General features: G+C 35.2%; 4 protein-coding genes across 7 annotated transcripts; 2 read left to right on the top strand and 2 right to left on the bottom strand.

The window, feature by feature from the left end:
- Window positions 1-60: 60 nt before the first annotated feature.
- On the bottom strand, window positions 61-1,977 carry LOC142181282 (delta(24)-sterol reductase-like). The gene has a single exon (XM_075254248.1). It carries the CDS (start codon window positions 1,914-1,916, stop codon window positions 213-215), a length of 1,704 nt encoding a protein of 567 aa, XP_075110349.1. The 5' UTR covers window positions 1,917-1,977; the 3' UTR covers window positions 61-212.
- A 1,903-nt stretch (window positions 1,978-3,880) lies between these two features.
- LOC107822946 (uncharacterized) lies at window positions 3,881-7,569 on the top strand. Of its 4 annotated transcripts, none has more exons than XR_012709957.1 (5): window positions 3,881-4,240; window positions 6,048-6,488; window positions 6,714-6,778; window positions 6,879-6,950; window positions 7,143-7,569. XR_012709957.1 is itself a non-coding variant. In XM_016649536.2 (4 exons), exons 1-3 carry the CDS (start codon window positions 4,064-4,066, stop codon window positions 6,759-6,761), a joined length of 666 nt encoding a protein of 221 aa, XP_016505022.1. In that variant the 5' UTR covers window positions 3,881-4,063; the 3' UTR covers window positions 6,762-6,778; window positions 6,879-7,569. The 4 variants fall into 4 exon arrangements, 1 of the variants encoding a protein (XP_016505022.1); XR_012709955.1 differs by having other exon boundaries at window positions 7,069-7,569; XR_012709956.1 differs by having other exon boundaries at window positions 7,066-7,569.
- A 7,481-nt stretch (window positions 7,570-15,050) lies between these two features.
- LOC107785452 (uncharacterized) lies at window positions 15,051-21,562 on the top strand. The gene is made up of 17 exons (XM_016606767.2): window positions 15,051-15,617; window positions 16,570-16,674; window positions 16,799-16,870; window positions 16,976-17,123; window positions 17,316-17,398; window positions 17,508-17,563; window positions 17,651-17,787; window positions 17,902-17,992; window positions 18,075-18,140; window positions 18,229-18,451; window positions 19,207-19,308; window positions 19,552-19,637; window positions 19,729-19,851; window positions 20,296-20,365; window positions 20,452-20,543; window positions 20,802-20,906; window positions 21,126-21,562. Exons 1-17 carry the CDS (start codon window positions 15,311-15,313, stop codon window positions 21,237-21,239), a joined length of 1,980 nt encoding a protein of 659 aa, XP_016462253.1. The 5' UTR covers window positions 15,051-15,310; the 3' UTR covers window positions 21,240-21,562.
- Window positions 21,563-22,892: 1,330 nt separating this feature from the next.
- On the bottom strand, window positions 22,893-27,619 carry LOC107785445 (polyadenylate-binding protein RBP47). Its single transcript, XM_016606755.2, is given in 7 exon segments — window positions 22,893-23,180; window positions 23,183-23,233; window positions 24,245-24,341; window positions 25,175-25,305; window positions 25,383-25,465; window positions 25,856-26,369; window positions 27,184-27,619. Coding segments are annotated over 7 exon segments (1,311 nt in total). The 5' UTR covers window positions 27,502-27,619; the 3' UTR covers window positions 22,893-23,063.
- Window positions 27,620-27,999: the final 380 nt, after the last annotated feature.

Here is a 27,999-nt window from a genome sequence, read left to right as displayed (position 1 = left end):
TATTGTGTCCACTTTGTGCATACCTTTTTACACTATATCCACACTAATCAATAGTTTAACTTTAACTAAATCCAGTCCAGCTGATTAAAAGGAAAGTCAAAGCTGCCATTACAGACAAACAGACAAAGGGAACTAACAGATAGATAATTCAGACAATGCACAACAACAGAACTCAGCAAAGCAGAGAGAAGTCCAAGAAAACAAATCTAAATTCAATCCGCGGTCTCATCAACTTCTGGGGTCTCAAGTTCAGCTGTTTCTTGCTCAGCATCTTGCACCTCCTTCTCCGTCTTCTTTCCTTTCTTGGACTTATAGTACACGCTCATGAATGTTCCGATGGCTCTGTACTTTTTCCTGCAGTGCTCATATAGGCTGCCATCAAACATCCTCCAGAAGTTCTTCTCTGTCAGCTCGGAGACAGCATATTGTGGCTGAAATCCATGGTTTTCGATCAACCAATTCTCCAACTGACGGACTGCCTCTGCACCATCATAGACCTCACCCCTCAAAACAGGTCCGAGAGCATAGTAGACACCAACATCGGTGTACATTTGAGCATATGGTGTGTCACCTTGCCTGCGGTGCAGCTCAAACCCTGGTTCAGGATACACCATGGTTTTCAATGGCAGCCTGTAGAGTCGGTGTGGGCAGAGCCAGATGGGATACACCTCCATCTCACGGTGGACCCACTCGAGAGCATCTCCAACCTTGTAAAGAGGAACAAGCAAATCCTGAATGACATGCATGTCATGGTAATAGTTCCTAATGGCCTCACCTTGAGTGGCTTTAAGTAGAGAAACCTTGGGCGGCATGAGCCATCCTAGAAGATACCTAAACCACCACTGATCGCCAAATGGAAGGATAAGTTTCCCTTCCCAATACAAGCACCTTGTGTGCCTGTGGTAGTATTCCCTAGTTGGAATATACTCTACAAATTCCCCTCTCTTCAGTGCAGTTTGAGCATGCTGGTAAAACCATGGTTTGAACCACCAATCGACACTGTTGATCACATTGCCCTTCTGCTTGGCCTCTTCTTTCGAAGCATATCTACCGGTCATGCAAACAGCTTCTGTGGGATTGTACACCATGGTTTCTACAAAATCTGGAACCTTGTCAGGATTATCCTGATCTCCGTCTCTAGGTGCAAAAGAATCTATATAAGCCTGTGCAATCTCTTGCAGATTACCAACTACTGGTTTGTAAGTAAGTTTCATGTATTCCTTGATAGGAATGAGCTTGATCTCAGCTGAAACGAGAACCCCCAATGTCCCTTGAGACCATGGTATAGCATAGAAAAGAACAGAATATTCATTGTCCTTTGTAGCTCTAACTACCTGCCCATCCGCTAGAATAATCTCATATGACACAACAGTGTCGGAGAACAGTCCATAAATGTGAGAGCTTCCTTCAATCCCGTAGCCGTTGATCAGACCGCCAACAGTTAGATCATCAAGCTCAGCGACAACTGCAAGGGAGAGATTCATAGGGACAGTAACTCTAGATATTTGGCCCATATTGACTAGAGGCTCAACTCTGGCAACCATTCGCTCCTTGTCGATGTCAAGGACGTTTCTAAATGGAGAAAGATCAACTTCAAAATGACGAGCACGTTTGTAGTCCACATTTCTCATTCCAACAGCAACCCAAGGCTTCCTAGCAATGCAGACAAGACCATCCTTAGATGCATTCCTCTCTTTTAGACGCTTCACAACCTTCTTAACATTATCGTCATGCTCCTTCTGCCGCTTCTTGAAAGATTTGCAGTCAGACCTAACATCCCCTAAATATATGGAGAAGTAATACAGGAAGGAGAGAGGAAGGACGAAGAAGATAACGATGATCCATCTGAATTGGACAAGATAGTCCACCAAATTCTTCTTCCTCTTGGGACGAAGGGGAACCTCAAGATCCGACATTTTGGAAGAAGAGGTGCCAAACAGAGCTGACAGATGGACTAGCACCGGGAAGAACCCAAAATGATATCCACACTACTTGCAACTGCTCTTTTCACTTTTTATTTCTCTGTATCCATAATCAGAGTGGCTACCCTATAAAAGTGGCTTATTTCTATGATCATTCAACTATCTTCAATTTCACTAAAGTCATTCAACTATTTTTTTGTCACTTAAATATAACTAAACTTTATTATTATCACTTAAAAATCATTTTGGTTCAAAACCCTATCATATATATGATATGGCATAAACTTTAATGAGAAAAATCTAAAAATAAATGACACGTAAGTTTAAATGGATCATACCCACTTTAGATCTATTTCTTCCTTAGTGTGATTTGACCCATAACCCAAATGGGTTTCAAAGGGGGACAAAACACACATCCCTAATAAAATTAGGTCTTGTGTTTTTTGTGGGGTTTCTATCGTACAAATACAATCTTTCTTTTGTCTAACAATTGCAATAGGTTGTCTGTATTTGCATGTTCATTGTGAAAATAGATTCTTATTAGCCTTATTATTATTCTTGTATGCTTACTATACATTAATATGTTATGTGAGATGAATACAATACTATTTCAATTTCACTAAAAATTATAAATATGTTATCTGAGTTGGATAAATAGTATTTTAACTTCGGTAGTGTTATAAAACGACTCAGATGGGGCATACAAACAAGATAAGAATTTTTTTAGTGTAGAATAACTATAAATGGGTATTATGTAACAAAAAAGGCAACAATTTTGTAGTATAGGATAACCATTTTAAACTAATGTGATATTTTTTTTATTGAAAGCATTTGGGTTATGAGTCAAATCACATTATGAAAGAAATTGATCTAAAGTAGGTATGATCCATTTAAGCTTATGTGGTATTTATTTTTGGATTTTTCTCATTAAAGTTTATGTCATGTCATATTTATGGTAGGATTTTGAGTTAAAATGACTTTTAAGTGATAATGATAAAGTTTAGTTATTTTTAAATGACAAAAAATAATTGAGTGACTTTAATGAAATTGAAAGATAGTTGAATGACCATAAGTGAAATTACCTCCTATAAAAGTTGATTCTTTTAACTCCCAAGACACTGTGTTTTGGTCCTAGGAAGCGTAAATTTCAAAAGAATGGGAGAATTAACCTAAATAGTTGTTTACTTAATGGCTTAAATTAAAAATAGCAGATGAATATATAAAATCCCACCAAAATTGTGTGTCGCCTAAAAATTAGGTTGGATCAAACTTTTGTAGGATCGCCGTTCAAATTTTGATCTCGTTAAGAAATTTTTTGGGAAATAGCCTCTCGCCAGAATTTTAAAGCACGCCAGTCAGAATTTTGGGAAATGGTCTTGGCAATCGTCAAAATTTTGAAGCGCAAAAAATTTAGCCACAATGCTTAAAAAATTCTAGTAATTCGTCAGGAATTATGGCAAAATCCTAAGGGTCACCATATTTTTCCAACATTGTGACTGAAAGTTTCGGTGATTATCCAGATTTTGGCACAAATTCTAACAATTATAACTTGATGAAATTCTGGTGATCTTACCGGGATAAAAAAAAATCAACCGTGGCATAAAATTTCATTTGTGTTATTCTCCCGCTTGTCAATTGAAGAAAGAGAAAATGACACTGTATACATATTTTGTATATATATACATTCTATATGTTATATATAAAAATTATATAAATTTTATATATTTTTTCGACTATCAAATATAAATAATTTCTGACGCGAGTTAAAAGTGATAATACTCGGTAAATATTACCTCATTTTAAATTGCTTGGCTTCCCTTTATCAAAAAGAAATCGGATCCCCTACCCAATTATTTTGCTGCTATATAAGGCACAAAAAACAAGAAAGGGAAAAAACGGACAGTTGTAATTCCCCGAGCAAACACAATTTTTATACAGTATGTCTTTTGTCTATACCCCTCTCCAAATCTGTAGCCTGCGGTCTTTCGGGTCTGACATTTTCAATTCAAATTTATCCCCAGCGCCGATTCGATTCCGGCACCGACGAATATTCGCCGTTCACAATTTCTGGTGAAAAGAGTTGTTCTAAGCAATTAGCTAATCCTAGAGAAGTCGAGTGGAGACAAAAGTATAAGGAAAGTATGAGTGTATTCGGAGGAGATAGCTGGGCGAGGGAAGCGCAGAACAGGAAGAGAAGAATCGATGAATTGATGGCGGAAAACATCAGTTCTTCAGCTTATAAGAAGTTGTCCAGCGGCAAATTCGCCTGTCTCGTTTGCCCTCACAGTCCCGTCCTCGACACCCATCTCATGCTCTCTGTACGTACATACTAAAAACATAGACCCTAATTTTGCTCCTTTGGTCTCTTTTTAATATTTTTGGTTATTTGATTTTCATATCCTTTAAAACTAAAATTTTGATCTTGAAAAGTTTGCTTCATAGTTCTTCCATCTTCATTTCCCAATGAACAACAAAATCTTAACATGTCATTCAGCTTGGCTACGAATTTTAAGTAAAAGAGTAAGTCCCTAAAGAGTAAAGCAAGTTTTAAAGTCTATCATTGAGCGAATAGCGAAGTTAGCTTCAAAAGTTTTGGAGTTGACTATTCCTTTATAGCATCTCTATCGGAAGAAAAATTGGAGGCTTCAACATGGTCCAGATTCATGATAATTTGATATGGCTAACTAAGAATTGCGAATAGAAATCCTATATAATTGTTAGACTAACAAGGTTGTATGAGATTGAATTTTTGGTCTAGAAGACCCAGCATATTCACAATATTAATTTCACAAGAGTGGAGATATTAAAAGTGGATGATTTGAGATTGGACAAGATTATAAATGATCACTTATGAGTGCAAATAGCAAACAAAAGCTAAATGAAAAAGTGTTGCTTGAGATTGTTATGCGACGTCCTACGGAGACATCAATACATATCAATTCATAGGTGCGGCAAAGCAATGCTTGAATATAATATTACATGGAGAGGAGGTACTTCAAAGACTAACAATCTCTCGAAACAAATGCTTGCTTAGCTAAGAATATAACACAATGGAAGCAAATGATCCATTCTGGTGATACCGCCTAGTTGGAATCAATGCTTAGTTGTCGTTATTACACTTACATAGTTACATTAGATCCTGTGAGGAACCTTTCTATTCTGGTCAAGGACTTATATGTTAATTTTAGATCTTTAGTTGAAGCCAGTAATTGTCTTAGAAGATATATTATTTAGTACTGGAAGGAAATAGGTCAAAATAAAGTAGACTAGTTACAGAGGATTCACACAGCCGACTCCAAGTAATTTAGAATTGAGGGAAGGTTGATTGATTGATACATCCGGAAATGCTTGATTACTAGCATGTCAAAATCCTTTTCTTTTAATTGTCAATGGTAGAAGAGTATGTATGAGTGGATAACAACTCCACCCAAACCAAAAAAATTAATTAAAGGAAAAGCATCTTCAGCCAGCCAAACAATTCTTTCTGTTTCTTCGGACCGGCTATTTTTAATTGTTGAAGTTCTGTGGTTAATTGGTAGACAAACCGTACAGACATACTGTACATTCATATTACAATTTTTTAACGTGTGGATGCAGCACGTATTTTATTTATGTATGCATTGATAGATGTATTAGGAAAATTCTCATGGGGGTTGCTAGTTCTCTTACCATCTTCTGTGATAATCCCTCATTATCAGAAGGAGCTTTACTTTTTTGGACAAAATATTTTTAATTGGTCCAAGTGAGACATGTAAGGGAGGTAAAGTATGATTGTCTTAATCATGTGATGCACACTAATGAGGTGCTTCCTGCTCGCACGCAAAGAAGGAAGATGAAAGGTTCAGTTCAGATTGACACTGTTTGCAGTTGATGAAGAACCTCTACTTCTTTGGACCCAATATTGCCAATTGGTGACGTTCTGTGATTAATTAAGCACAAACTCTACAGACATACCGGCATGCATATTTACAATTTTTTAGTATGTGGATGAATATGTATGTATCTATGTTCACATTGAAAGATGCATTAGGACATTTGTCATGTTATAATACTCGACTTTTGTTATGCTAGTTCTCCTACCATCTTCTTATGTGATAATTTCATGATTATAGAGAACATTTGTAGGCACATATTAAAGGGTCTCATCATCGAGCAGCAGAGTCAAGACTTGAGGAAATAGAATTAGGTAGGCAAGATGAGATAAACAAGAGAATAGCCTTGTCAGAATGTGGTACTGCCACCTCGAGCACCTTGACACCCAGCCAATTGTGTAGATCAGCAAGCAAACCATTAATTGACCGCGCAAGGAAAGCTGCTTCTGACATACTTCATCAAAAGTTGGAGCAAAGTACTGCTTCTCGAGTGGATGAGATCAAATGCAACAAGGGTGACAGTACAAGTTGCCTAACTAATAAAAGGAATAGTCAATCTGTTCAAATAGGAGTCACAACAAATCAAATTATCATGCCTCATGTGTACGACCGGGAACGACAAGAGAAGGAGCTTAAGTTCACATCTGCTGGCTGGAAGCGTGATGGCCATGGGAAGTGGTATAAGGATGAAAATGTGAGTTTTTCATTTGAAGCACGAAACTGCGATGAACTTTTTCTCTTGCATTTCATAAAACGAAGCAACATTGTTTCTCATACTGCTAAATTATAACTAGAAGTCTATCACTTTGATTGGTGTTTCATCAATTCTCTTTATTTAAGTATATGGCTTTAAGTTGAATGAAGGTTTGATAAGCTCCATGTAAAACTAATTTGGGTTGCACTGTTTACTTGTTTCCAGGTTGAGTTTGACTCAGATGAAGAAGATCCTAATCTCTCTCTTCCATGACTGTTGGTTGGAAAAAAGTAAGATTCTATGCCTATTTAATCCTTTCCCTTTCAGTTGTGCTTTATATCGAATCATGACATTCTACTTGATTGGATGCCAAAACTAACTCTTTTACAGGCATCCATCGCTGCACATCACTTTCCTCATAGGGAGTTGAATACTAGTCAGGTCAACTTCAAGGATAACCAGGTACATTCAACGTCTGAAAGTCCAAGCAATTCATCGTTATGATGCTTGCTCATGCTACAAGTTATCATTATCAATAAGCATGAGAAAGTTACAACGCAGAAGTTTTTCAATTTAGCAGGAATGCGTCTCTGAATATGATGCTTTGGTTTCTGTTGGATATGAATGGTGAATATGATGCTTTGAATGAGATAGGTTTGTGCACTTGAGCTGGAATGCAGTGCTCTGCTGGAACTGATTGAGCAGCTGAGGTGACGGTACTTAAGGGTCTCTGTTTCTGCTACTTTCTCCTTTGAATCCTCAATTTGTCTTAGCCACAAAACCTGCACGGTGAAGCGAGTGGGAAGTGAATTATTTGGCCTTCATTCTTGGCATCTAATCCGTCTTTCCTCAAAATAGGTGTAAAATTACCGAGGCTTACAGTATAGTGGTATTTGTGGAAGTCTCCCACACAATAGTTGAGCAATTCTCACTTCCCTCCTTCCCATTCTCTGATCTCCCAATGTAATAGAAAAAAATTAAAGAGAAGAAGTCTCAATTTCCTCATGTGTTACACAAGTCTAGAGAAAGGTAACCATCTCCGGCTTCAATAGTTGTTGATTACTGAGGCTGTCTTTGTCGATATTCTAGTTATGAAAAGCAGCAAGCAAGAACTCAAATTATGCATAGAAGTTAGAACTAGCAAAGAAATGTATAGCGTTTGTTTGAAAGTTCCAAAAACAAAGTTTGCAGTATTTTCTTTTAGTTTTTGCTTACTCTGTAATGAATCGAGTTTTATAGCCCGTTTGGCTAGGCTTCTAAAATCAGCTTATTTTGAAAAATGCTTTTCTCAAAAGTACCTTTTAAAAAAGTATTTTTGGTGATAAGTAGTTTGTGTTTGGCTAATTAATTTGAAACATTTTTGAATAGTAATTAGTGTTTGACCAAGCTTTTAAAAATTATTTTTAAGTGTGTTTTTCTCAAAAGAGCTTTTCAGAAAAGTGCTTTGAAGAGAATTTACTTTTTTTGTTTCTCAAAAAAAAAAAAAATCAAAAGCACTTTGGCTAAAAATAAGCACTTTTGACCTCAAAAAAGTTTAATCAAACAAGCTATTAATCTTTCAATAAATTAAGCCTGTTATTTAACAGGAAAAAAGGTAAAATGACATATTCATTGTTCGAAGGGTGAAATTGACCACTACAAAACAAAATACTGGCCAATGAAAAAAGATTCTCGTTTGAAGATTATTTTATGGACATGGAACCAACCTCTTGAAATTGACCACTACAAAACAAATACTGGCTAATTGAAAAAAGAAAGTTCTCTTTTCAAGGTTATTTAATGGAGCATTGAACCAAGACCTCCAAGAGAAAAAGATATCTTACGTTCATTTCATTTACAAGAATAAAATATGATCCTAGGAGGATTTTTATATTTTATTTATAGTAGATCTCTTCATTAAAATAGCATTTGTAGCTTTTACTAGAAAAAGAGTTTCAAGGCAAGAAACAACTGAATTCCAAATTAGTATGGGAGTTTTATAGCTTTACCCACAAAAACTAAATTAATTGTCTTTATCTATTCATTAGTTTTTTTATCCACCAAACTAATTATCTTTTCTGCCCATTGCAATTTTTGTGGGTAATATTATTAGTAAAAGCCTGAAAGGAGCTAAGGGAATCGTGATTGCGACTATGCTTTCATAAAGTTAAATGAAAAGTCATAAGAAGTTATTGTTAAACCATGAAATTAAATTGTGTCCATAATTTATTCTTGACGCATTACATAAGGAGGAGGGAAGCGAGAACCGTAGAAAGCCAACAAGAGGTGAAATCCCATAAAAACTAATTATCGAGAAGAGAGAGGTAATTATTATTTTCATCATCTACTTCTAATACAATAAATAGTATCTCCATGGAATTCCATCTAACACCTCTTTTAATAAGAATAAAATGGTAAAAAACATGATAACTTTGTTAAAATATTTAAAAAGGATCCAGTTAAAAAATTTAAAAAACTAAGAAATGACCCAATTATAACATCATATTGTATATTATAATAATATTTTATTGTAGTAAACTATATACTATTGAATTATATATTATACACCAAAATAGCATACAATATATGAAAATAATATTTTATATTCTTCATTAAACATTATACTATTATATTAAAATAATATACTATTATGGTATATTATATACTATTACAGCATACTATTGCAGTATACTGCACATTATTATAATATATTGTTACAGTATATTATATACTATAATAGTATACAGTTGCATTATAGCTATATACTCCTACAGTATATTGTATACCGTAATGGTATACTGTTAGGTAACTGTGTTCTTCTTCGATTATTATAGTATACCGTTGCAGTATATTGTATACTATAATAGTATATTATTGCAATATAGCTATATACTCTTACAACATATTGTATATCGTACTATTAGGTAATTGTGTTCTTTTTCGATTTTCAGCTGGAAGATTTGATCTCAATCACCTCAAATCAACTTCAAATGTGATTAAATTTCAGTATGAACTTCCAGAAGGTATTATAAGCAATATTTGATAACACCCGCTTTGAATCAAACAAGAAATCTTCAAAAATAAAAATTGAGCTTCAGGCCAACTGTAAGCACGTGATTTTTGCCCTATATGAGAATTACTCCCAAAAAATCCAAAAATAAAATGATTTTCTTTGGTGTGCAATTTTGTGATATTTTGTGATATTTTGAATAATTATTTGTATTTGTCTGTGCGTGTTTATTTGATAAATTAATAAAAAATACAAAAATATGTCGCATTTTGCATGTAGGATTTAATTCTATAGTTGTTAGTAATTAAATTTGTTTTACAAAAATTAAAAAATTACAAAAATAAGCATCGTTTGCATTTTTAGCATTTAATGTCCAAATATACAATTTTATGCTTAATTAATACTTAATTGTGCGTTAATTGTTATTGGGAGTTAATTTGCACTTTTATAACTTAATTTAATTCTTAATAATAGTTTAAGTATTTTTATAATTTAGTTTTAGAGAAATAAAAGAAGAAAAGAAAGCAAAAATATAAAGAAAGTCGGAATTAGGCCTCTTCTTCAATTTCAAGCCACAGGCCCAAAAATTGGCCCAATCTTCCCTACGACCCAGTCCATTTCGAACTGGGTCGACCCAGTCCATAACCCAAAAGACTTAAACCCCATTTGTCTTTCATTTTTACAAAACAAAAACAAAACAAAAAAAAAAGAAGAGAAGAAAACCCTAAAAATCTAAACCATCCGCCCCCCCCCCCTCCTATCTTCTTCTTCTTCCTCAAGCTCACATCCCTTCCAACCATGGCTGCCCCTCTCCCGTTCCCTTCATCCCCACATCACACTCACACACACACTCACCAAACACATCCAAGCTGACCTCCCACGAACGACCTCAAGAACCTAAGCGACCAAAGCTTCATCGAGCTGCTTCATCTTCCAGTCCAAACGTGTTGCGGACTGCTGCTGCCATGGTTGCCATTAACGCTGCTTCAAGCTCGAGTTTTCTGCTTGCTGCGTCGACCACCTTCCTTCTCCTCGACGAACAGCTGTTACTGCCCGTCGAACCCACGCGAACACCACCCAAACCAGTCCGGCAGTCCCCCGAGCTACTGCTGTCCGCCATAGCTTTCCTCCTCGTCGAGCAGCTGCTCGACGTCCAGTCGTCCCCAGCTGCGGACTGCTGCTCCTTCCTCTCCATCTTCTTCGTTTATTCGTCGTTGTTTCGAATCGGTTAGTTGGTTTATGTTTTCAAATTTCGTCCATATTTTTTTGTTGTTCGTTGTTTTTCGGATTCAAAATCGATAAATGATTCAATGTTTGTTTTGTTTGTCCGTAGTTGAAATAATTTTAGTTTGTTCATATGTTTCGTTAAATTAATTTTCAGATTTCAAAATAGAAGTTTAATTAGTTGTTTTCATGTTTATTTCATGTTTGTATTATTGTTTAAGTAAGTATTTGTTAGTTTGATGTTTGTTAGATTCAAATTGAAATTTAATCAACTATTTCTTCAATTTGTTTCATGTGTTTATGTATTGTTAGAAATTGTTAATATTGTTAAGTTCAAGTTTAAGTTCATAATTGTTTCTTCGTCGATCTTGTTATTTGTTTAAAGAATTTAGTTGTATTAAAGGAATATATTGTTTTAATCGTTTAATCCATCATGTTTGTTGTCTTAAAATAGATTCATTCATGTTCATACTTTGTTTGGATGATCTTGAATCCGAATTTTGTATAGTTTGATTTCTTGTTTACCATTTATGATTATTGCTTGAATTGTTCTCATAATCTTGTTTAAAGTTTAATATAAGAATTGTTTGTTGTAATGTTGTTAGAGTTGATTTTAAGTTCAACATGATTGAATTTAGAAATCTTCATACTTTGTTTGTTGTTGTTGTTGAATCCGAAAATAGGATTGTTTGTTGCTAAAATATTGTTCAATCAAATTTTAGTTGTTCTTGGTTGTTCAATTTGTGTTCATGTGATTTGTTGTTGAAATGTTGTTAAAATCATGTTCATGTGATATTGTTGTTATGATGTTCATCCGTGTTCATATTGTTGTTTGAACATTGTAAGAAATTGATCATATTGTCTATATTTTGGTTAAGTTTGATTAATTGATGTGTTATAGCTGATGGATAGTTTGGTAAATTTGTAATACGTTCAGGGGTAGTTTGGTAATTTCAGTAAGGTCGGAAGGGGTAGTTTATGAATTGTACATTTTGTAATTGTTTATTTGAAGCATGTGGGACAAAATGAAATGGGGTGGGTTGTGATATGATTATTTAATATAAAGGGGGACAAGATTTAATTTAAAGAGGAATCTTGCATTATTTTAAATAAAGCATGGGGGACAAAATGAAATGGGGTGGTGTGATATGTTATTTAATGTAATGGGAATGAGTGGGAAGATAATGGGTTTGGTAGAGAAAATGGGTTGATTTTAATTAATGGAAAGATTTTATGAGATGGGTTATAAGAAGTCTTGAAATGAGAATAAAAAGGGAGGAGACAAGAAAAAATATACAGACAGATACGAAAAAAAACGGGAGAGAGAAACAAATCTGAAAATAAGAGAGAGAAAAGGGCTGAACATTTGAGAGATAGAAAATTCCGAAAATTATTGAAGCTTTCAAATAAAAAAAAAACTAAAAAAAAATATTCTGTTTTCTTTTGTTGTTTGAAATCAGAATTGATTGTTGTTTCATAAAAGCTGAAGCTTTTGTTTTTTTGGATTACTACTCCACCGGTCTGTTACTGGATTGTTACTGTTGCTGGGCTATTGTTGCTGGGTTGTACTGATTTTATTGCTGCTGCTGATTCTCATCTTCATTTTCTTTTGCTTCCAATATCAGGTACACAACTGACACGCTGGTTATTGTAATCCGAAATATGAAGCATGAATACGAAAAAATGAAGAGTTGAAATTTTGAATTATATTTAATTATATTCTGAATTTTATTTGTATGTATAAATTATGTAGTTTGCAAAAAATCAGAATCATGTAGATATTTAATACATATAGTGGAACATTCGACGATAGCTTAACAAATGAACTATCTACATCTATTGCCTAAAAATAAATAAATGGTGTAGTAATTCCGTCGAATCAAAAATCAAACGAATAGGCCATCTAGTAGGAAGTTGGTAGAAATTTATTTAGTTAAATAATATTGGTTAATTGCAGCACGTAAATGGTCTAGGATTAAAATTAGAATTGTTATGTTTTTTTTAATTTGACAAACTGAGAACATGCCTAGTATAATGTAACTAGGTAATAACATGTAAATAAATTAAGATATTTCTCCTTTATTTTGTAGAGACAAATTTCAATAAAAATGTAGGCATTTTAGGACTGTCCTTTTAAAAATAAAATGAGAGGAGCCTCGTCCAATAAAATGCACTAATTGCGGGGCCCTCAATAAATATTTAATTGAGTATTTAGAATTCGGGATGGACTGTTTAGTGAATTCCACAGTCTTACCCATAAATAATAATACGCTAATCGCTTTAGGCACGATTTAATAATAATACATTCTTAAACATGGGTGCGCATTTATGCGACCCAAATCCAAATCCTAAAACATTGAATAAAAATATATTCCGGATCGCGGGTGCATTTTATGTGACGCAATCCAAAGACATGTTTTTAAACGATGTTCACATTCTTGTAAAAATAATAATAACAATTATGAAAGCAGTAAAAAGATAAAATTTGCACATAAGTTCATATTTGTATAAAATCAGATAATCAAGCCGAATATAACAGTTGAGCAACCGTGCTAGAACCACGGAACTCGGGAATGCCTAACACCTTCTCCCGGGTTAACAGAATTCCTTATCCGGATTTCTGGTTCGCAGACTGTAATACAGAGTCATTCTTTTCCTCGATTCGGGATTAAATTGGTGACTTGGGACACCTTAAATCTCCCAAGTGGCGACTCTGAAATAAATAAATCCCGTTTCGATTGTCCTTTAATTGGAAAAACTCCTTGTACCCTCGCGGGGGCGGAAAAAGGAGGTGTGACACCAACAATTAGGGGTGTACAAAGAAAACCGACAAACCGCACCAACCCGATAATCCGAGTCAAACCGAGAAAAAAACCCCGACTATGGGTTGGTTTGATTTGGTTTGGTGTTGGAAAAAAAAACGATCGACCATAATTGGTTTAGTTTGGTTTTAACTAAAGAAAGTCAAACCGAAACCAAACCAACCCGACATTACATATATAGAAATTTTAGATATATTTAATATATAAATATACTTATTGTAATATAATTTATAAATATTTCTTAAAAGATTTTATAATTTTATCTTTTGAGATATTATTTCAAGGCTGGACTTAGAACTTTTGAATGTTCCAATAAGTTTTATAGCCATTAATATTAGTAAATTAAATAGTGCTAACAAAAGCCCAAACCAAAATCAAATCAATATTAATGCTAGCAAAAGACATTTAATTCAATACTACGAACGAGAAATTAAATATCTATTTTTTTGCAATAATTTAGATAAAAATGCATAATCTATTTTTATTTTTTCTTTAGCATTTAGTCATGTATTTAATACTCCCTTATTAGTCTACTTATTTTAGCATGACTTATTACTTTTAGATTATGTTTATTTTTATTATGGCTTTTTAATTAGCAATATTTATATTACATAATTTTATTGTCTTTATTATTGAATATTTTAGGATAATGCCATGACATATCTCATATTTTGTATTATTTTCTTGAAAAATACTTTATATAGTTGTATCTTACTAGGACTAAAGAAATATTTTGAGCATAATCTATATGTTTTGTTCTACGAAGATTTTACTGGGAAAAAATTCGAATAACTCGAAAACCCGAGAAAAATCGAGAGTGAAAAATCCGAGTTTTATTGGTTTGGTTTGGTCTTTAGATTTAATAATCTGACACAACCGGTTTAGTTTGGTAATTGTAAAATCCGAACCAACCCATCCTATGTACACCCCTACCAACAATGGTGGATATTCAAACACACATAAAAATTCAGTTTTGGGAATCTTACTCGAAGGTACTATAAGCAATATTTTATAGCACCCATATCAAATCAAACAATAAATCTTCAAAATAAATTTTCAAACTCAGGAGCTTCAAGCTCAACAATGGTGGGTCTTCGTACACACACAAAAATCATAAGGAAATGAGGTAGAACAATAGCTTGGATTGACCCTCTTAACGAAGATCGATCTGGCAGAGAAGAAGTAGATCCATTAAAGTCCACAACCAGGTAAGCTTGCAAAAATGAAGCCGGATGTTTTTAACATTCTGTACTTCAAATGAGAATGACAAATAGCTAATGAGTGGGTGGAGTAAATAGTTTGGGCTGCATAGATAGAAAAAATAAATAGTTTAGGCTTGCGTATTAAATGGTAAAAAGTTTTAGCTTAATGAGTATAAAGTGAGATTTTTCCAATTATTATTAAGATATTTGTAAAAGGATGTGGGCCTAACTCTTAGGTTATTATAATTTTTAGCTCGCGTCAGACACTATTATAATTTTTGTATATAACATATCGAATATATATAAATTTTATATATTTTTGCGCTATTATTTTTGTGGGCATACACAATCATCCTTTTCCCTGTAACAAAGCCAAGTTGACCTTTCAAACCACCTTGAGATTTGTTCTGCTCTAACCACTACAGTACTTCTGAGCTACTGGCCAGATTCTCAAACTCTTCTACTTGATCCCAAACAACCTTAAATTGAACTGCTTCACTATATCAACCTTAGGTTTATTATTCAAATTCAAGATTCTCAATATACAAGCAAAAAGCAGATACAGTTAACTCAAAAGTACTGAAAATGAGTGCAGCATATGGATCATGGAAGTCACCAATCTCAGCAGATATAGTCTCGGGTTCAGAGAAGCGTCTAGAAGGTTTCACTGTTGACTCAAATGGCCACTTAATGTGGCTAGAAACTCGGCCAGCTGAGTCAGGACGAGCAGTGCTTGTTAAAGAAGATGGGGAAGATATTACACCTAAAGACTTCAATGGTCGGACCACTGTTCAAGAATATGGTGGTGGCTCTTTTGGTGTTTCTGGGGATTTACTTGTTTTCTCCAATTTTGATGATCAGAGATTGTACAAGCAGCTTCTCGCTTCTCCAGGTCTGGCCTGGATCCAATTAATATTCTTATTTAGGTTCCATTTCAGATTATTTTGCAATCTTTTGAAATAAAGTTTATATATTGCATAAAGAGATACAACGTTTTCCTAATTTGTTTGAGATTTTTTTCATTTTCCAAAAAGATGTCTCACCTTCATATGTTTGGAAATTGGTTAATTTTGCATTTTCATTTTGGCATTGACACAAACTTGTGGTAGAAAAAAATATTTTTTTGGTGCAATAGTAGTATTTTAGGGATACTTAGCGGATAGGAAATTGTGGAGGTCGAGTATTAAGGTTGTAGGTTAGGAGGCACCTGAGTCTTTCCTTAGTTCGTAACTTTGTGAGGCTAGTTTGGTAGGGTTTTTGTCTGAGACAGCGAGTGGCAATGTTGTGTCTTACTACTCTTTCGTTTTTCATAGAGCCGAGTCTATTTAATAGTTATCACTTTTGCTTTGCACCTATTTTCTGGCTTCATGATGTTGTTATTTTTTCTTATGGTATCTGTTGGTGGTATTGATATTGTCTCTTTTCTTTTGGTCTCGTCTTCTTGAGCCAAGGGTCTTTCGGAAACAACCTCTCTACTCCTCAGGAAGGGGTAAGGTCTGCGTACACACTACCCTCCCCAGACCCCACTATTGGGATTTTACTGGGTCGTCGTCGTTGTTGTTGTTAGCTGATAGCGTGAAAAATCTTTCTTTTTTTCTTAAATCTCGTGTTCAGTCAAATAGTGTCAAAAATTTGTGATAAGGAGTTCTATAAGTCACTATTCTTTTTATAATTAAGAAGATTTAAAAAATGTTTGACAAAGATTGTAATAAAAGGAAAATGATTTAGTTCTCCAAATAAGTATTGTATCATATAGATAGGACAGAATAAATAGCAAGTTTATTTATTTTTTCGTGGAAGTTATAGCCGTGGAGCAGATTAAATTGATAATTTGTTAATCATAGATTCCAGACCAGTGCCGATAACTCCAGATTATGGGGGACCTGTTGTGAGGTATGCTGATGGGGTTTTTGATGGTCGTTTCAACCGTTACATTGCTGTAAGAGAAGGTACATATATCTCTACTTATAATCACTACATGTATTATTGTTATAGTTTTTGGATTAGGATTTTTTTCTCTAGAGTCTTATTTGTTGTAACTGTATATTTTTGCTCTTTATTATCTATGAATAGATCATCGCGGGGTTGATGCACAGCCAACTACAGAGATTGTGAGTGTTTCCCTTAATGATAACAACACTGAAGGTATGTAAGTGGCAACGACTTTGAAGTATTGTGAATCGATTGATCTATGATGTTAAAATGGAGAATGCTTGATTTGCTGCGTCTGCTTTTATTCATGAATTTCAGAACCAAAAGTGTTGATTAGTGGGAATGACTTCTATGCATTCCCGCGGGTGGATCCAAAGGGAGAACGTTTGGCCTGGATCGAATGGAGCCACCCTAACATGCATTGGGATAAAGCAGAACTTTGGGTCGGGTATATATCTGAGAACGGGTGAGTAAGTCTTCTTACATTCTCTCTACTGAATAAAAAAAAGTCTTCTTACATTCTCTCTTTATTAGATGTGTCCACACTGCAAGACGCTTCAAATTTTACTGAAAAAGATGACTTTTTCCCTTTTGTTCATGCACATTGATCCAATTTTGCTGTAAATGTTTAACAATTGGTTGAATTAATCAAATATAGAGACATTGACAAGCGAGTTGTAGTTGCTGGTGCCTGTCCTTCTGCCGTGGAATCGCCAACTGAGCCTCTGTGGTCGTCCAAAGGCAGGATAAGTTTTAAGCAGTATTCTGCTGTTTACTCCCATTCTAAAAGCAGAATAACTGCTAGTCTTATGATGTTGAATATTGAAGCAACATCCTCGGATTATTGCAGGGGAATTGTTTTTCATAACAGATAGGAATACAGGGTTTTGGAACATATACAAATGGGTAAATACATTAAACCTAAGAGTTTTGCAAATTCTGCACTTTGTAGTATTGGTGATAGTTCATCACTTTTTATTGCTTCTACATCAGATTGAAGATCAAAATGAGGTCCTTGCGATTTATTCTTTGGATGCTGAGTTCACAAGACCTTTTTGGGTTTTTGGAAACCGATGTTATGACATCATTGAGGGAAAAGACGGATCAACCATTATTGCCTGCAGCTACAGGTCTCTCTCTCCGTTTAAATGCTATCCCAGTTCTTTTGCGTTATTTTCCCTGCCTCTCTTGGAGTCTTCTGTTGACACTTCTAATAAATTTGGTTTATCCATTATGAGTTGCAGGCAACATGGAAAGTCATATCTTGGTGTTATAAATCAAGCTAAGAACTCTTTCTGTTCCGTTGATATTCCATTCACTTACATAGCAAATATTGTAAGTTGCAGCTTATATTGTTGAAATTGTCTAATTGGTGCAACATTCAGAAATTTTAACAGCCTGCTTAAATGTTGTTTAGCTTGCAAGTGGGCAGATCCTTTACATTGAGGGTGCATCTTCCGTTCTTCCTACTTCTTTAGCAAAGGTTATGTCTTGTTCTTTTCTGTAACGGTCGCTTTTTCAAATAATTATTTTCCGCAGTTTAACTTCATGAATTCCATGCTTTGCAACAGGTCATACTAGATGATCATATGTCAAAGGTTGTTGATTTCAGTATCATGTGGTCATCTTCTTCAGACAGTGACAAGTACATATCATATTTTAGCTTGCCTGAGCTTATTGAATTTCCAACAGATGTGGCTGGTCAGAATGCCTATGCATATTTCTATCCTCCATGTAATCCAGATTATAAGGGCAGTGCAGACGAAAAGCCTCCACTGTTGCTAGAAAGCCATGGTAAATAATTTGTATATTCATTATGCACTGAGTACTAATTTTGTTTTCTGTGACATTGATTAAAGCGTTGAAAAATTAAGATACTAAGCATTTTATATTTTAACAATTAAGTTGCTGAAGAAAAAGCTTGTTACATGGCAGTTTTGTTGGCCAGTTTCACATCGTCAAAATATGAGAGTCGTGAATGGAGCTTTCAATAGTTATTGTATAGGCAAAGCATTTGTCGTCTTCTTAGCTGCTTTCTGTTAGTAATAACAACAACAAATTCCAATCACTGACCTTTCTACAAGTCTACCAACCATTGAGACGGGCATGCACGTGTATGTTAAATACAGGGCTATCCAGATAAGTGTATGTGCGTGTCTGTGTAAGTGTATATATATATATATATATATAGCTACACAACTATCTGGAAGTAAAACAGGTAAAGAAATGATTAGAAAAACTCTTTTCTCGTCAGTTAAGCTATGGTTTATTTTTAAATAAAGAAAAAAAAAAACAGCAACAGTAAAACTTAACCCTCTTTTAAGGTTCACTTTTGCTGCAACTTCTAACATATTAAAACAACCTGCAAAGGTTAAAATCTAATATAAGATTCTAAATTCCCATGGTGTGACATTATTCTGTTAGACTTCTATTTTCCTGTTCCGACACTATTAATTGCCTTGTTTTCACCATGCTTCACTAATCTTCTTTTTCATTCTGAGTATGCGAGAACTTAACTGATTTTGAACTGTTGCTCATGTATGTTACAGGAGGGCCAACCGATGAGGCACATGGAACCTTAAATCTTAGCATCCAATATTGGACTAGTCGAGGATGGGCATTCGTGGATGTTAACTATGGAGGAAGTTCGGGTATGTTATCAGAGTTTGAGCAATTTATTTTCCATCTAACTTCCATACTTCTTAGATTCAGACAATTTTTTTATTTATTATTTAATGGTTGTCAAATTCAACTGTATCTGATTTACTAAAAACTTTCTAATCCTATATTTCAGTCTGTTAGGTTCTGATACATTACACTCCACTAAGTTTTTAGAGGTTACTTGTCCCTCTCTATACATCACATAATTAAATCTTCACAAATTCCAATTCAAGGTTATGGCAGGGCGTACCGAGAACGTCTTCTGGGGAAGTGGGGAATTGTTGATGTTAATGATTGTTGCTCTTGTGCTAAATATTTGGTTAGTTGAATTAACTGCATCCCCTACCTTATTTGTTATTTTTCTCTTTTCTTTACTCTAGAGGTTTAACAAGGATACTTTGTTTATTAAGGTGGATGAGGGGAAGGTTGATGAAAAGCGCCTTTGCATAACTGGTTGTTCTGCTGGTGGTTACACAACATTAGCTTCTCTTGCATTCAGAGATACATTTAGAACTGGAGCTTCTTTATTTGGAGTAAGTCAATATGTAACATCAATTTGGAATCAAGGAGGGAAATGGTTTTTATTATGGTATGATCAGTGTTAGGCTCAGCCGAAGTAAAATGCTTATTGCTGCAAATCCTTGCCTGTTCTCGCCCTGAGCCATCACGTGAGCATATGCGGAGGGTAAAAACTAGATAAAAGGATAATGAGATGGTGTAATTAGAAGTTTAAGTGATGATTAATCATATGCTCAATTTAATTGCATTTATTTTATGTTTTATGTCTGCATCTTGTTTTGAATATAAGGAAAAGCTTATATGGAATGCACCGCTTACATTATGCTCCACGTATCAGCTCTCTATAATGTTACAAACTTGTCCCTCCTCTCTACTTCTCTATTAGACTTGGGGGGGTTGGTAAGCAGGTTTTGATTGAATCCAGTCATGAGGTAACATGTTTTCTGCTATTTTAACAGATTGCTGATTTGAAGTCATTGAGTGATAAGATGCACAAATTTGAATCCCATTATATCCTTAATCTTGCTGGTAATTATTTGACGCTGATTCACAACTTACTAAATAGTTACATCTATGTTGGGGGGGCACAACTTAACTTTCTTTTCCTGATACAGGTGACGAAACTGCTTTATATGAACGGTCCCCTATCAACTTTGTTGACCATTTCTCTTGCCCCATTATATTGTTCCAAGGATTAGAAGACACGGTATGCTGCTGCTACTTGTGCTTTTCTTTCCATTTTTCCCTGCATTATTAACAGTAGGAAACTGCCATTGTTGGGTAAGTCAAGGCTTGGTGGGAAACTGACTCCTTTCAAGAAAATCGAACCCCGTTGTTACATTTTGTATCTCGACAGAGCTTAAAAATTTTCAGTTTTCATTTTGCGATGAAAAGCTAGTATCTCGTGATGAGCAACTTTACAATTATTTAAGTTGTAAGGAAAACAGAAATATTTGTTAAACAGGTTGTCCAGCCAGAGCAGGCTCGAAAAATCTACCAGGCCTTGAAGAAAAAGGGGTTACCTGTAGCTCATGTGGAATATGAAGGAGAATCTCATGGATTTCGGAAGGTGAGAACTAAGTATTTATCACATGTATATGGATTATGTCTAGGGTGTTTATTGACTGTTTACTTCTACCATTTCTCCATACTGATAAAACATTATATGATGCTACTTTTTAATGTGGCTTTACCGTGTCCAAAGCAATCAAATGAGTGTCTGCGTTACCATGATGAAATTGAAGCATGGAATTCTGAGAGTTCCTAACCAACAAGATTTTTTTCACAGGCGGAGAGCATAAAATTCACTCTTGAGCAACAAATGCTGTTCTTTGCTCGAACAGTTGGACATTTTGCAGTGGCTGATGACATAACTCCCGTGCACATCGACAACTTTGATTAAGTACAACCAGTATCCTGTATCCCAACAATTTGCCTGCAGTTTTTCTAACTGAAAAGCTGCATGCTAATCAATCATTTAACGGACTTAGAATCTCAACTGAAAAGAGAGCAGTGGCTGTTTCGTAATGCTGGGCTTGGAGAAAAGCTTACTTTTACGTGGAAGATCTTGTTTGGCAAGCTTACTTTTAAGTCTTAGTAGCAGCAATTACCATTTCCATCAAATCTTGGATTATGCAACTCAAATAAAGGGCTTGTAGTTATAATTTACAAAAGAGATACTCAGGCTAGTCATATAAAAGTAACTGCTTACTATTTTGGTTAGTATTTTCTTATTCTCCTCGAGTTGCTTGTTGTTGTCAAATATAACTAAATCTACGTAGATTCTGAAAATCTCATAAAAATATTTATAGTCGAAGGAACCAAGTATAAAATATAAGAATTAACAAGTTAATAAGAACAATAGTTTAGATAAATGTCTAGAACTATATATAGCTTGGTAAATGGAATCAGCCGTCTGGATAGTTTGGTAATACTGTTTGCTTAATTTTCCTTTTGGAGATAACAGAAAATTTCTAGTTATAGTTGGACCTCTATTTACTTTCTCTTAACTTTTTCTTCCTAATTATAGTGTATTGCCGCTAAAGTTTGTTCTCTCCGAGACGTAAAAATAGCACGGTATAGCCAGTTTTCGGACTGGTCATTCAAAAATAGCCCGCGTTTACGAAGTCAATGAAAAATAGCCACTATTTTGCTGCAATAGAGATCGGTCCAGCATAATATACTGGAGTTCAGTGCACCTGTGTATGAACTCCAGCATATTATGCTGGACCGGTATACTTTGCTAACTCCAGTATAATATACTGGAGACTGGAGCACCGGTGCTCCAAAATCCAGTATATTATACTGGACAATTATACTTGCTGGAATTCCATCATATTATGCTGGAGTTCCAGCATACTTATCCTGAAACTCCAGTATAATATGCTGGAGTTCAAGCATACTTATGTTGGAACTCCAGTATAATATACTGACGTATTTTCCGGGTTTTGAACAGTGTTTTCGCTAAGATTTATCTTTACATAAAAAGTGTCTAAATTTCGATTACTTTTGAAACTGGGCTATTTTTGAATGACCAGTTATAAATCTGGCTATTTTTGAATTTCTCCCCTCCAAGACTCCCAACTAAAGACAACTATAACCAACCAAAGTCCATATGAAAAAGATTTTATCTTACCACTTACCATGTACGGAATTCTCCTCAGTAAATTTTCTGAGGAATCATCTTCTTCAATGATAAATGTCATTATATAAGCTGAAACTACCGCCAGGACTTGAAAAAATCATTTTTTTAAATTCAATTTAGAAAGAAAAAAAAACAGAGATGGAATGATTAGTCGTGTTCAGGGAGGTCATTGGTGTATCCAAAAAAAAGAGAATTGCAGCTTGAGTTCAATATCCATGGCAAAGGCATTAATAACATAACTTCCAACAGCTGGAAAAAAATTTCAACTACTTTCGAAACAAAAGCCACCTGTGTGTTAAAATTTGTGTTTGCCATTATTCATTGTTTGATCCTACCCTGTAAATTTTATGAAGCCAATTAAAGATAAAATGCTGGACAGAGACACATAAGAGAGAAGGAAAGAGAAACAGATGACGAATAAGTTCACCACTCATCAAATCATAAAGGCAATTACAGCTACAAATCCTCATCAAACACTATAACCTGTAAATCAATTTAAATAACACACCAGAAATAAAAATTATAAGAAAACAAAAAGTTGGCCAAACTCTAACTAAATAGCACACTCAGACTATAGTTCAGCTAGCTAACTGGCTGCTGGTGATTGCCATAGCCATTAGAAGATGCCCCATAAGCTGCTCCAGCAGCATACATGCTAGAATCTTGACTTTGCGATGCACCATATCCGTACCCCCCATAATTTTGCCTTCCATAATAACCCCATTCCATTGACTACCAGAGTCGGTTCTCAACTGCAAAAAAGAGAGTAAATATAAGTTGAATATACAGACGTTTTATGAAGAACCTTCATGGAATCTAAAATCCAAAAATATAGGCCAACTATTAATAAAGAGCATAAGATGCATAAATTGTCACTTTTAAGCTCTAAAAGTTCCAATTACATAATAGTGGGTAAAATAAAAAAAAAGAAAGGGGCCAACTTGGTTTTGAGACAAGTTATGCAGAGATTAATAGTGCATGAATTAAAATATAGGGATTAGTAATGCAAGGATTCATATGCTGGGATTGTAATGCAGAAATTAATAATACATAGATTTCTGCATAACTTATGCAGGTGTGGTGTTAGTTTAGCAGGCAACAAAAAAGCCAACCAAACAATGTTTAGTATTATATAATGCTGAATCTTATGCAAGTTTCAAAAGGTAACCAGACATCGTATTACTAATGTAGAGTTTTATACAGGTATTATCACATCTTAGTAATGCAACCACACGACCCCAAATAGTAATATAAATATGTTATTTTACAGAAGGTCCTCCAGAACCAGTGAGAAAGATTGTAGAAGAAAGCATCCAATGTAATCAATAATGAAAGTAACACAGAAAATTAATTGCTTAAAGTTCCAGGGCTATTGAAACATCAGCCTAGTAATATGTGTAGTTGCTGCAACAGTTATCAATTGGATTACATATTTCTGCAAACTGAGTATGTAAATAAATATTATGGGAACCACACATGAACAAAAAGCATAGATATGTCAACTTTTCAGCATTTTGCTTTCTTGGCAAGTGGCTTATTAGAGATACACGATGCAAGGGGGCTTTCATCAGCATACAAAAGCAGAACACTAGTAGGATTTTCTGGGAAGCATTGTTGCCCTTCTTCTCATTTTGCTCAAAATACAGAACTTCTGAAAACTTTACAGCAAATATGCAGACTCCACGAAACAGATGTTGGCACAAGATACTTAATATATGAAGTAAAAGCTTTTCAGAAATCACATTTAACATTTTGGTAAATACCTGCTTGTTTGCTGGATTTCGACCCCAGGAAAGACGAACCGTCTGCTTCCCGATAACTGCTCCATTTAATTTTTGTATCGCATCCTCTGCTTCACTCCTATGGAACATAAGAGGCAAGTAAGTTATGCAACGTTTAGCAATTTAAAGTTTCAAGTAAACATCCACTGAAACAATAGTAATAACCAAAAATGCGCTATATATACACTCGTAATCGCTTCAGTTTATCAGTGAGTTCAAGCAGCAAGTTCATTTTACTACTGTTGGTTAGGTTTGATAACATGATTACCTATTCTAGTGATTTCAAGTAGGTTATGAATGATATATTCTACTATAGGACCATTTCATAACCAAAAAAGAAATCTTTTTCATAACCGAGAAATCCCCGAGAGCATGGCGCAAGGTTTTAAACTCTGCCCAAGGAAAGAGTTCTTATGGATCCAAAAACAATGTTTTCCTTTTCATTCAACCACAAAAGATAAAATTCACATTTAGTAACCAAGATAAAATTCTATATCAAACTGTGAACCTATAACCTGGCAGATGAGTGAGTCCATGGACCTTTTCTTCTTTCTCAGGTATTCAGTTGCTAGTTAACAGGTAAAACATTTTCTTTCAAATCAGTTGTTATGATCAGTACATTCCTCCTGATAAATCTGGTTGCAGATTCTCTAGTATCACAAACAAAACAAAACCAAACCAAATAACAAATATGCTAAACTAATAACTGACCTAAAAGCTCCAACCGTTTTAACTCATTGATAGTTTAGTAGGTACCAAAAAAATAACTCTTGAACTTCATCAATCTATCCCCATTATTCCTCAGTCGTGAGAGTCACTTCTCCTCATTGCCTTATACACCCATACATTATACTAATTTCCTCAGTTAAACATGAACTATCTAACATCATGTTTAGCAATATCACTCATTACCTGTCCGAAAACTGTACAAAGCCACATCCTTTCCCGGCTGGTATTTTCACAGAGACCACATTGCCACACTGGTTAAATGACTGCCTGAGTTCATCGTCGGTAACATCAGAGTCAAGTCCTCCAACAAAAACCTACAGTAGATCAAAAGTTAGAGAGCTAATTGAGTAACTAGCTAGGACCAATCTTGACAAAAGGGAGAAGCACCCACTGTTGTATTTGACAAATCACTATCAGAGTGGGAAGTTTGGGTTGCAGCACCATTTGATGCATGTCCTCCCGCTAATATCACAGCTGGAAAAAGAGCTTCACTAGTTCAACACCTCAGGAAGAAAATACAAGAATAACATCCAAATTTTTGACGGCAAACATAAATTGCAGGCACATTGGTATGAAATATCTGGCCTACTTAAATGTCCTGCTACGTTGATCATTACTCAAGTTGAAAAATTTCAGAGTGAATGGAAAAAAGTAAACGAGTAAAACTGAGATATACGAACTATAACTGAAGAACAGTAAGACATAGAAATGTCGACTTAGTAAAAAAATTATTAAGAATGACCCTGTTGAAAGCAGCTCAATGAGGGACTATAAACTACAGAAAGATATGGTAATCAGATTCAGTATACACTATACTCAGTGTAGTAAATGACTTGCAGCAAAACAGGATACAATATCTCATACCTTGTGAAGAATATTGTTGCAGTGTTGATGGTTTCTTTGGAGTAGCAACACCAATACGCATAGGCCTGCTAGAGCAATATATACCATTCATTTCAGTCATGGCCTGAGACCTCTCATTTTCATCACCAAACCTAACAAAGCCATAGCCTTTTGAACGACCCGTGTTTGAATCTATTACTACTTTTGCACCTTTAACAGATGTATATCTACTGGCGAATGTGTCACGCAACATTGCGTCAGTAACATCAGGAGCCAAATCTCCTACAAAAATCGATAAGTCAGAACCAGAACCAGAACCAGCACCAGCACCAGCACCAGCACCAGCATCTGCACGCTTTTCACCAGCGTTAAAAGCTGACCAGTTTAGGCGGAAGGGTTGCTCTGCATTTGGCATCATAGTGCCATTGTAGCTCTGTAGAACTTTTTCTGCTGCTTCATGGGTATTGAACTCAACAAATCCATAACGCTCAGATTGACCAGTCTGCTTATTTCGAATGACCTTCACAGAAATAACCTGCATGTTTTATGATATGTGGTCAACCAAGAGCATATTGGAAACTACCTCTCTACCTTCACAAGATAGGGGTAAGGTCTGCATACACACTAACCTCCCCAGACCCCACTTGTGGGATCACCACACTGGTACGATGTTGTTGTTGATGTTGGTCAACCAAGAGCATGACACAGACACATGCTTAAGTAACACGCACACTAGCTGGTTAACACCATAATCCACGCTTGTATTGTCATGATAACCAGGATTCACTGTTTTACTTATAGGGGAAGGGGAAATCGAGAACTAGTCAGTAACGATTTATGAATCCTTATTCATTCTACTTTATTCAAGTCCACTTCATACGTAAGATACTACATCTCACTTCTCAATCTAGTAAGGATCAACTTTATGAATCCTTTGTTCATTCCACCCTATTCCAGTCCCCTTGAAATATGAAAGTAACTACACCTCAATCTCAAACTAATGGCAGACTTTATGAATCCTCAATTTCAAACTAATGACATATGAAACGACGAAAAACAATACAATCTATCCAAACATTGTATACATCAAAACGATACAGTACAATACAATACAATACTCATACATTATGAAACGATACATAACAATCATCCAAACAAGCTGTTACTCTATTCGGGTCTATCACAATCCCGAGAACCATGTTAGAAACTACATCTCAATCTCAAACTAGTCAGGATCCACTTTATGAATCCTATATCCATGCTCTATTCAGGTTAATTTCATTCCACAAAAAGTATATAAGTCTTAACAAAATCTAAATAAGCAAATGAGAGAGAGAGAGAAGGCAAACCTCGCCAGATTGAGAGAAGCAAGAATGAAGATAAGTTTCATCCATCCAGTGCTGGAGATCACCAATCCAGATCGTCTTATTATCTTCGCTTGAGCCGTTCTGCTGAATCTGAATCTGCTGATGCTGCTTCTGATGGTAGTACGGCATGTATTGTTGACCGTACATCATCTGTTGCTGCTGCTGCTGCATTACCATTGGTGAATACTGCTGCTGCTGCATCGCCATCCACTGCTGCTGATACTGCTGCATCGCCAGCCATTGTTGCTGCTGCTGTTGCTGCAATTGCTGTTGTTGTTGTTGGTTCATATCTCCATTCATATTTCAAAATTTAACCCCTTCCTCTAGTATGGCTATGGTTTTTTAGAGAGAGAAAAAGAGGAAGGGGAAGAGAGAGAAAATGGAGAGAAATCGGCTTACGAGCTAAATGGAGAAAGATTCTACAGGGAATCTAGGGTCAGTCTTCGTGTGCAACGATGTGCGAATTTAGACCGTGGATTGATATTCAAAGGGTTTTACGATAGCCGTTGATTTGGAGTTTGATGACGATATCGAGTTGGACTGCTGATAGGGGGTGGTGGATATATGGGTCCCTTATTTGTCTCTTCAGAAAACTTAGAGCAAAAATCATTTATAGCCCTTCGGTGAAAATTAATGACAACCGATAGCCATAAAATAAGGCATACAATTTATAGCTCCAAACCAATTATAAGGGCTAGCAAGTGAAACCCAAGAAACCAGCAGAGACTCTGGCTCCTCAACGCAACCTTCTTTTACACTTAATATTAGTAGTCAAAATATTTAAAATCCTGCCAAATC

This window comes from Nicotiana tabacum, chromosome 5 (genome assembly GCF_000715075.1).
Source record: "Nicotiana tabacum cultivar K326 chromosome 5, ASM71507v2, whole genome shotgun sequence".
In the NCBI taxonomy this organism is placed as follows: domain Eukaryota; kingdom Viridiplantae; phylum Streptophyta; class Magnoliopsida; order Solanales; family Solanaceae; genus Nicotiana; species Nicotiana tabacum.
The sequence above is the reverse complement of the archived record's forward strand: the minus strand, read 5'-3'. Positions and strand labels throughout refer to the sequence as shown.